General features: G+C 44.9%; 1 protein-coding gene across 3 annotated transcripts in view; it reads right to left on the bottom strand.

Moving 5' to 3' along the window:
* Nucleotides 1-1395: 1395 nt before the first annotated feature.
* Nucleotides 1396-10710, bottom strand: part of SPAG17 (sperm associated antigen 17) — a 121681-nt gene continuing 112366 nt past the window's right edge. For all 3 annotated transcript variants that reach the window (XM_064519484.1, XM_064519492.1, XM_064519487.1), the window contains 4 exons: nucleotides 7194-7254; nucleotides 5929-6073; nucleotides 4588-4725; nucleotides 1396-2240 (listed from right to left, as the gene is read on the bottom strand). In XM_064519484.1, coding sequence (XP_064375554.1) covers nucleotides 4589-4725; nucleotides 5929-6073; nucleotides 7194-7254 — 343 coding nt within the window. In that variant the 3' untranslated portion in view covers nucleotides 1396-2240; nucleotide 4588. The remainder of the gene's footprint in view (nucleotides 2241-4587; nucleotides 4726-5928; nucleotides 6074-7193; nucleotides 7255-10710) is intronic.

The raw sequence follows: 10710 nt of genomic DNA, 5'->3' as shown, positions 1-10710 counted from the left end.
TGTATCTGTGCCAGCTGCTGCTGAAATGGGCTAGACAGCTGGTAAAACAAGGGATGAAGAGTGTTACAAATGCAAGGGTGGCTCATGACACCACAGTGCATCTTCAGCAGTGATGACTGAGGAGAGATACACCAAAACCCCATACCCAAAGGGAAAAGCTGTGACCCTGTGCCTCAGTGTGATGTGCTCTATTTTTTGCATTGATGCCAGGCAGACAGATACTCTGGAGCCTAGGTAAGGAGCTGCTGTTTGATCCTCTGGGAGCCCTGGGAGAAAAGCTGTGGCCATAGGTACCCTTGAACTCAGGAACTGATGACAAGGACATAGACAGCGGTACAGAACAGTGATCTGGGAAACAGTCATCTCATGATGACAGGTTATTTCCTTTGATCTCCTACATTGGAGGAGGTGGAATTCCTTCACCTTCATCTCTGTTTGTTGTCACTGGGATTCTGGAAGAATCCTTGGAAGAAGTCATCTTTGGAGGGTGGTTGTCCTTGCTGTAGGTGCTGACAAGTGCTTCCCCCCTGAACTTTCCCTCTGGATCTCTGATTTGTATCACATGTGACCAAACTACCAGCAACTGTGACTTGCCTCAGTGCTTAGAATGCATCACTGAGGGGACTGATGTAGGACTACTGGCTGCGTCTGCAGAAAACAGTGAAAAGCATCAGGGTAGGAGTCAGCAGTCTAGCAAAACTATTGGTATTGCAGAATCCTGGATCAAGTTTGGCACTGCTTCTTATGGTGTTTTCCAGCAGGTGAGTAGAGTTAAAATCATGTCTGCAACTGCATACCTGTTTCAGCATTTTCCTGAGCTGCCCTTCAACCTTGGTCAATAGGTCAAATCTTGTGACTCAAAGAAAGAGCTGAGGAATGATACTGTTATGTCTGGCAGTGCAGGGCCAGGCACCAGCACAGTGCCAAACACTGTGGGAATCCTAGTGGACAACAAGTTAACCATGAGACAGCAATGTGCCCTTGTGGCTAAGAAGGCCACTGGTATCCTGGAGTGCATTAGAAAGAGCATTGCCAGCAGGTCGAGGGAGGTGATCCTCCCCCTCTGCTCAGCCCTGGTGAGGCCACCCCTGGAGTACTGTGTCCAGTTCTGGGCTCCCCAGTACAAGAGAGAGACATGGCACTACTGGAGGGAGTCCAGCAGAGGGCTACGAAGATGATTAGGGGACTGGAGCACCTCTCCTATGAGGAAAGGCTGAGAGAGCTGGGCCTGTTCAGCCTGGAGATGAGAAGACTGAGGGGGGATCTTACTGATGTATATAAATATCTAAAGGGGGGGGGGGTGTTGTAAAGAGGATGGGGCCAGATTCTTTTCAGTGATGCCCAGCGACAGATCAAAAGGCAACAGGCACAAACTGAAACACAGGAAGTTCCATCTGAACACACGGAAAAACTTCTTTACTGTGAGGGTGACACAGCGCTGGCACAGGTTGCCCAGAGAGGTTGTGGAGTCTCCTTCTCTGGAGATATTCAAAACCCACCTGGACGCGATCCTGTGCAAGGTGCTCTAGGTGACCCTGCTTGAGCAGGGGGGTTGGACTAGATGATCTCCAGGGATCCCTTCCAACCTCAACCATTCTGTGATCCTCTGAAGAGGATAAAAATGGAATCTCTCAATGTCATTAGTATCACCAGTGCCAGAAGAATCCCCCAAGGGGCCCCTCTGTCCAGCGCAATGTTGTGTACTTACAATCCTCATCTTGTGTCCGCAGCTAATTAAAGATAGGTGAACAGTCTGTACACAGAAAGCTAAACCTGTGATTGTGAAAGCAAACAGGAACTTAGGAATTTGAAGGCCAGAGCAGATCAGTAGTACTTGTTACAGTTTCTTTCTCCAAGAGTCACAGCTGACTCCAGTGAAAACTGCTGCATGCTCACTACTGAAAAAAGGTGTCTGGTGCTTCAGCATGGGTTATAGTTATCTAGCTCCTTTTTAAAAACAATACAAACCTATCGGGAGTCATTCAGCACTCTTGTAAAGCGCAGAGTATCAAACACTGGAATTGGAATACAATAGTATCTCCACCATTGTGTTTCAGGCAGCCATGTCAGAAGTTGGAATGTATCACCTTTCTCATTAACTGGGGACACACACAATATTTATTCATGTTAATTTGATTAAATGAAAAGGACTATATGGGGATGTTTTCATAAAAACATTCAACTAAAATTCAGATATTTCAGTATTGATGATCTTTATGTCATTCTTCCTGGGCTCTGACCTGTAATGGAAGAGCAGAGAAAATTAACATGAAAGAAAAATAAAAAACTACCTTTGTACAGGTATTGAAGCAAACCCAGCAATTACACTGGGACTCTTTGTAAGCATTCTGTGAGCACTGTGATTGCTAGGACTCACTTCCATAGAACTGGCTTATGGTGTTGCTGTTGGAAGGGAACAACATGAAAAAGCGTTCTCACATGATGTTAAGCTAGAGTAAGAATTTGTTTTTATTTCATAAATTGACTGGAATAAAAATCATGACCGTGAGTTCTGGATGGGCACTCTACCTGGAAATACTGAAGGCTTTCATGGGCAGCTTGCAATGCAGTATTTCATTATGGGTATATGAAGACAAACTTTGAGAAATGTTTTAAATATAAATGAGAAATAATATGACTAAGTTTTATCAAGTGATGATTTTTTTGTTTGTTGGTCTCTACTAGGACATGGGGCTAATTTGTGATCAGCTCTAATACTGCAGGGAAGTTTCTAAGTCTCACTGGTGAGACCCATATTGGCTTTAGTGATAATCACTTCAAAAAGCCATATGAACTTAAAAAGCTGGCACATGCCTCTGCTAAGAATCTCTTAACTGTTTCTAATCTGGATGGCTGAACTAGACTGTTCAACTGAATACAGGACTTAACCTAGGAACATCAGTATTTCATGTTTTGTGACTCTAAATCAACCTGTTCAGAGTGTCTTGATGTATTTGAGATGGACATGCTTTTGAGCATGTTACTAAAATGAGGTTTTTTTGGGAAGAATGTTCATAGAGGCATTTGGTCGAGTAACTTGGGTAGCATGAAGTAGCTTTGTAACCAGCTTTGGTAGGAATTATCAAGCCGGTCTTAAAAAGACTTTGTCAGAATAGAAGGGAGATTTGGTGATGATAATGGCAACTAGGAGAGCAGTCCTCATGATCAGCTAGATCCGTGAGCCAGGTGGGAAGAGAAGACCATGTTAGTTTCTTTCTGTCTGGAGCTTTTAATGGGAGATGATACTCTGATTAGAATTTCCAGGATTTAAGAGTAGGCAGGAGAAAATAGATTGGCATATACCTGGTGTGCAGAGATAATCCATCAGCTGTGTATTAGTGCAAGTCTGTAGTGGGCTGATTGGGGAAAGTGAGGTGCCTCATTGAAATGTGAATTGTGTGAGTACTTCTGTTCCGCTTCAACACAAAATGAGATGTTTGTCTAAATCGCCTTCACCAATGAGCTTCAGGTTGTAAGCCCCAAAGCTGGAAGACATTAAATTCACTGTTCTTCCTAGACTAGGCTTGTCTGTTACTTTGGGGATAAACCTCTACATTGGAAAGGGTAAGGAGAAGATATTTAGACAAGAACAAAGTGCTGTGTTTGAAGTACTCTGGGCAGTCCTAGAGCAGATGCAGCAGAGGTGTGCATGTGTCTATGAAGTTTCTTTTGAGAACTGACTGATGGGGGGGGGGTCTCTCTTCTTTTTCTCTAGAGAGGAAATGTAATACAGCTGGGATTTCTGCACTGACTCTCTTGATAACATGGCAGACTCACAGATATTAGAGTCGAAAGAAAAAACTCAGTATTACAGATATGAGACAAATGGGGACTCTGAGCTGAGCAGAGAAGAAACATTAGCATCCATATGGTTCCTATTTATGAAGTGTCACCACTGGTTGTACTGTAGAGTGCCTGAATTGATGTGGGTGGGGTGAAACACCAGCCTACTGTTAAATATATTGGTTGGTGTTTTGAGGAGAAATTCCCTAATGAGGCTCTTCTGTTAGTAGGGAAGATGACTCACCTCTCCTTATCCAGAGCCTGCTTCTCTTGGGGTACAGAAAGGTGCTGCATGGAACAATGCGTGCACAGGGCTGTGCATGTTGGACCTTGTCATGTTATGCTTGCTCTGTCTCTCTGTAAGTCTCCTGTTCCTTATTTGACGGGGTGTCAGTGTCAAGGAGTCAGCAGCAAGACTTGGCTTTAGAAAGTGAGGAGTGTTAAAAAGAGACTAGTTTATTAGGGCTTGACTGTATTAGATCCAGCCTCCTGCTGCCAAGAGGCTCAATGAGGCATTTAATGTGGAGACAATAAGTGAAGGATTTGGCATAGGACTGAGGGCCTCTGCTGCAAGTACCTCCACTGGGCTGAGCAGTTGTAACAACCTGTAAATGTCTCACAATGAGTCCTTTCGTTACTGTAATCCAGTGCTCTCCTTTTCTTGTCTCAGACAGTTTGTGCACATGTGCAATCACTTTGCTGTCAGTAGCACAGGGTTTGCTGATGATGTGGATCAGAAGGCAAGAGGAGGTACAACAACTGTGATTTTAACTTATGGCTGGTATTGTTACATGCAGTACTTACATTAAGTAGAAAGCTTTTGGGGTAGTATGATCTGGAACTGGGCCTTGGGGATTGTAGAAATCAGCCGGATTGTTGCTGCCATCCCACCCTGGGGGTATCCTTGTGGGCGGTGCTCATAAATGTCATTGGTTAACACAGGTGGAATATTAGGTTAAGGATCTAACCATTTCTGTACACTTATATGACTAAACAAATATCTGTGGAAGCTGGAATGAACTGTGGAAATGAGACTGTGAAAGGACTTGAATCTCAACTACTGACCTCAGCTCAAAGAATACAGGCCAGGTAAAATATTAAGGAAGGGGAAGATGCACATGTTTTGAGGCTGGGTCTGCAAGTGTGTGTGACTGAGGACTAGGTGAGTGGGAATGGAGCAGGGACTGTTTTTGCTGCTATAGCACTAGTCTTTGTCTAGCCCAGCTTAGCAAAGATTGTCAGCAAAGACTTCTTTGTGTCACTACAGGGTAAATTAGGAGAGCTTCAATGTAACTTCCAGAGCATATAGAACCCCAATGCAGTTGTAGTTAACTGTTCCTCTGGTCAGTCTCAAATGATCCTGAATCCCTTCTTTGGTAAACATGGGCCTTATCAAGAGTGAGAGTTTCTGGCACAGCAATAAGATGTGTATGGAGGCACCTTGCCTTATTACTTACTTTATAGCTTTCCAGAAGACCTCCTTTCCCATGCTTTAATCAGTAAATTTGCTTAAAGGACAAACTTGCCCTTAAGAAATGAGCCTTTAACTGTATCTGAAAAATAGTAATTACAACTGCTGGAGTACAAGGGAAAGAGAAATAATGGCTTCTGATTTTTGCTATTTTCTTTTACTGTACCTCGGTCCCCAATTAAACAACTAAAAAGCCCACTGAGCAATAACCCACACTTGGGCTAATTTCTACTGAAACAGACTCTGCAGAAACAGGGATAGTTTCTTGTCTTTCCTTTTCTATCCACAATGATATGATTTTGTTTCTGATGAAGTTGTCCTATCAGCTGCTACTATAGGTTCAAAACCTATAAACAGAAAATCCTATAAAGGATTTCTATCAGTGGGGAGAAAATAAGCAAATCCTATCGTTTTTTCATTTATTCCCTAAAAGCCACATCTTTCTGGGCTTCCCACCCCTTCTTTTCAATACTTTGTCACTCTGATCTAAATTGCTTTTGGGGTCAGAATCTTAAATTCTCCACTGTTATGCTCTGTGTTTCCAAAAAGGATGGTAGACAGTAAAGCTTACCTGCATCAGAAATGATGCTTAGGACTCCTGAAAGGTGGATGGTCCCTAGGACTGATGCTGTTGCGGGAAGGGGGGTGGGGGGGCAGGGAGATTCAAAGGATATTTGCCCTCACAGGAAGAAGAAGTCTCTCTGCTTCTGTTAGTATTTCAATATGATGGGAAATTTCTTCAAGGCCATCAGTATCTTCCCCCCCAATTGCCATTGCAAAAATCTCTATCTCCAGTTCGACCTGCAAACCTGCTGCCACCTAGGAGAAACAGAGGATTGCCCACAAGTAAGATGCATGTTTCATACATAGCCCCCTTCAGCAGTGCTCCCAGCTGGTTCTTGTTCTACCTTGTCTGATGAAAGTAAAGACTTAGTACCCTGCACACATCATTGCTCTTGCCAGCTACTCAGTGACTGTGTCACTAGAAGGGTCTGTGCAAAACCGTATTTCTTCACATTGCAGTTTGCTTTCAAACTGCCAGATATTTTTTGCCCCTTCTCATTATTTCCCCTTAAATTTCCTTTTAGTTTCCAGAATGGAAGGGAGAATTGAGAAAGCTGGAAGACAATCAAAAAAAGAACAAAGAGGTAGGAAGAAAAGAGAGATATGAAAAAGGGGTGGATGTGTGGAGAGGAAAAGAGAAGTGCCAGTGTTGGGTTGTGGCTGGGGCTCTGGACTAGGAGGTTTGACTTGTATTCTGGTGACTCTCCTTTCAGAAGTTTGCTTCTTGATTCCATGCCTGCAAAACTGTGGGCAAAGATAGTGCCTGGTCTTACCTGGGTGTTGTGGGGATACCAGCCAGCACACAAGATTTGTTCAGATACAGCAGGCAGGTGAAGAGCAAAACAACAAACTGAGTAAAGGCAGAAAGCATCAAAGGTTCATACTTAATGGGACAATTTGATGTGCTATGGTGCTTGTGCTATTAAGGTGGAGCGAGCAGAAGAAACATGAAGGAAAAGAAATGACAGAGGTGAGAGTTTACTAGGTTCTTAGATGTATCTAGATAGGGAGATAAAGTCCAGGCATGCCAGACAGAGCAGATATAAAATACCTAAACTCTGGGAAAAATCAGTGGCGGTGGTAGAGTATCCTGTTTGCATCAAAAAAGCTCTCCTCAACCTCAGTGCTTGACCTGCTGCCTTCCACTAAGCTTAAGATGTTCATCCCACTGTGTTCTGGGGCAGAATCAGAGACTCACTGCACAGTGTGCTTGGCAGAAGGCAGCAGAAGGATAGCAGAACACAGACTGGCTTCAAATGGGCTTTAAATAGCTCATATACCCGGGCCAGCTCTATTCCCAGACAGCTGGTGAGGGAGCATCTCTGGATGGCCTGAAGGCTCTAGCATAATACAGAGGATCTTCTGTATAACTTACAGGTCCTGGTGTGTATTTCACTCTCAGTCCTGTGTGTGGAGGTGGTTGCTTCACCCGAAATCTGTCAGAAAGAGAAGATTATCAGTTTGCCAGGAACCACTCCAAGCAGGCAGGTGGAACTGCTGGGAAGTAGGGGTATCTGCTCTTCCTGTGCTTGTGTAAATGGCAGCAGAGCTCATCCTTCCCATCACAATGTACACTTGGTTATAGCAGTATTACTGGGCTTCTAGCCAAGGCACCATTCAAACATTTTTGAACAAAAAAGCAAAGCAGTATATTAATTGGTAAAAGTCACCAAAGAACTCATTATGCTGCTGAGTCCTTACAACAGAATGTGAAACACCTGCATTCTAAGTCTGCATACACAAAGGAAACTGAAGTATAAATTCCATTTTTCTGGCAAACTCTTGTGTGTGCACACCCAGAAGTCCTTAATGGTCTATTCAATGTGCTGTGATATGATTCTACTGCAGAAGGCATGATACTGGTATAAATTTCCTATAAACCAGGCTCTTCTAGTTTAACTGTACCCACTAAGGCCATAGTTCCACTTCTTCATTCCTCATTGATGGATTCACATCTGTGCAGTCCTTTTCTAGTGTGCACGTTACTACCACTGCTGAAGATCACTGCGATGGGACACCACCTCCCTGCTTAAACACCAGCATGCAAATACATACATTCTGTTGTGGCTCTGGCCTGTGGAAAAAAAATCACTGTTAAGATTTATTTCCACCTGAAGAACGGCTACCAGCAAGCACTTGCACAAAAAGCTGTTAAAAGAAATGAGTGAGAAGAAGCATTTTCAATATATTGCTCAATGCTATGGAAGTTCTGGCTTAATTACAAAAAGGCTGTCAGAGTTCCTGCAATTTCTGTGGAGTGCTGGCTGTTATGAGAAACCGGATTTAATTTTTGTCAAGGTGTCATGACAAGTTAGGGCTATGATGTGGACAGTTTGGAAGGCACTTAAACTATTGACCCTGTCACAGAAAAGCTTCAACTTCAGCATGAAGCAGACATGTCTCAGTACTGATCACCCTTGCCCTCCACCTTGCCATCAGCACATTTTGCTGTCACTCAGCAGCTACGCATACAGCTCTCTTTTCAAAGAATCTGGTAAAAGGCTTCAAAGGATAAGCTGGATTTCTTAGAATGACAGAAGGCATCACAGGACTCTTGGTAGCCGGAGCATGTGTGACTCTCCTTCTTTGTTGATGGAGAACATAGTGGTGGTATTTTCCCCATGAGTGTCTACCTATTGGGCTCTGGCATAAATCTAAAGAATGTGCAACACACATATCTTATGCTCCAGGATATTGGTATGTGACCTGCTAACTTAAAACTTCACAAGCAGGCACCATGATACTGAAATATGCATTAAAGAAGAATCCCCTCTCTTATACAGCCAAGTGCCCTTAACCTTTCCTTTGAGGCAACATCTGTGATTAAAAAAAAAAAAATCCCCCCCCCCCAAAAAAAACCCCACTCTGTGCCCTTAATCCTGATGGATGGAGTTGTACAATAGTCTCTCAGATGGTCCTGAACAGATTTCTGAAGTGCCTCATTGGATGACTACTCACAAGAGACAATGATGATTTCAACTGGATAAATCTCCTGTGAGTTCATCTTTTGATAATAACCAGTTACTCAAGGAGGAGGAGGAAGTATCAAACTTAAATGTTTTATATTTTTTTCATTCCAGAACTTAGGTACCATGTCACAGGGATGCTGTGACTGCTGAGGTAGGGTCACTGTGACATTTCTCTTGACTCTCCTTTCAAAGAGGACATCAGGGACTGCAGGTTACCTGCATCCAGAAGAGGAAAGTTTGGCGGGTGCCTGCTTACATGATGAATGCTCTAAAGAAACATACAGCACCTAGGAATGGCAGCACATCAGGACTATGAGACTTACACGCTCCGAGCATAAGAATCACAGAACGGACGAGGTTGGAAGGGATCTCTGGAGATCACCTAGTCCAACCCCCCCTGCTCAAGCAGGGTCACCTAGAGCACCTTGCACATATCTCCAGAGAAGGAAACTCCACAACTTCTCTGGGCAACCTGTGCCAGCGCTGTGTCACCCTCACAGTAAAGAAGTTTTTCCGTGTGTTCAGATGGAACTTCCTGTGTTTCAGTTTGTGCCTGTTGCCTTTTGATCTGTCGCTGGGCATCACTGAAAAGAATCTGGCCCCATCCTCTTTACAACACCCCCCCCCCCTTTAGATATTTATATACATCAGTAAGATCCCCCCTCAGTCTTCTCATCTCCAGGCTGAACAGGCCCAGCTCTCTCAGCCTTTCCTCATAGGAGAGGTGCTCCAGTCCCCTAATCATCTTCGTAGCCTTCTGCTGGACTCCCTCCAGTAGTGCCATGTCTCTCTCTTGTACTGGGGAGCCCAGAACTGGACACAGTACTCCAGGGGTGGCCTCACCAGGGCTGAGCAGAGGGGGAGGATCACCTCTCTCGACCTGCTGGCAATGCTCTTTCTAATGCACTCCAGGATACCAGTGGCCTTCTTGGCCACAAGGGTACATTGCTCATGGTTATTGTCTCATGGTTAACTTGTTGCCCACTAGGCCTTCCAGGTCCTTCTCTGCAGAGCTGTTTTTCAGCAGGTCAACCCCCAACCTGTACTGGTGCATGGGTTTATTCCTCCCAAGGTGCAGGACCCTGCACTTGCCTTTGTTGAACTTCTTGAGGTCCCTCTCTGCCCAGCTCTCCAGCCTGTTGAGGTCCCTCTGAACGGCAGCACAGCCCTCTGGTGTATCAGCCACTCCTCCCAGTTTTCTATCATCAGCAAACTTGCTGAGGGTGCACTCTGTCCCTTCATCCAGGTCATTGATGAATAAGCTGAACAAGACTGGACCCAGTACTGACCCCCGGGGGACCCGCTAGCTACAGGCCTCCAACTAGACTCTGCGCTGCCGACCACAACCCTCTGAGCTCTGCCATTCAGCCAGCTCTCAATCCACCTCACTGTCCACTCATCTAGCCCACACTTCCTAAGCTTACCAATGAGGACCTTATGGGAGACAGTGCTGAAGTCAAGGTAGACAACACCCTCTGCTCTCCCCTCATCTACCCAGCCAGTCATTCCATCACAGAAGGCTATCAGATTGGTTAAGCATGATTTCCCCTTTGGCGAATCCATGCTGACTACTCCTGATCACCTTCTTTTCCTCCACATGCTTAGAGATGACATCCAGGATGAGCTGCTCCATCACCTTTCCAGCGATGGAGGTGAGGCTGACTGGCCTGTACTTTCCTGGGTCCTCCTTCTTGCCCTTTTTTGAAGACTGGAGTGACACTGGCTTTCTTCCAGTCCTCAGGTACCTCTCCTGTTCTCCATGACCTTTCAAAGATGATGGAGAGTGGCCTAGCAATAACCTCCACCAGCTCCCTCAGCACTTGTGGGTGCAGCCCATCGGGGCCCATGGATCTGTGGGTGTCAAGTTTGCCTAAATGATCTCTAACCCGATCCTCCAAGGGTTCGGCCAAGGGAAAGTCTTCC

Source organism: Dromaius novaehollandiae, chromosome 1, assembly GCF_036370855.1.
Source record: "Dromaius novaehollandiae isolate bDroNov1 chromosome 1, bDroNov1.hap1, whole genome shotgun sequence".
NCBI classification, from domain to species: Eukaryota; Metazoa; Chordata; class Aves; order Casuariiformes; family Dromaiidae; genus Dromaius; species Dromaius novaehollandiae.
Note: the sequence above shows the minus strand (reverse complement) of the source record. Positions and strands in the feature narration are given on the sequence as shown.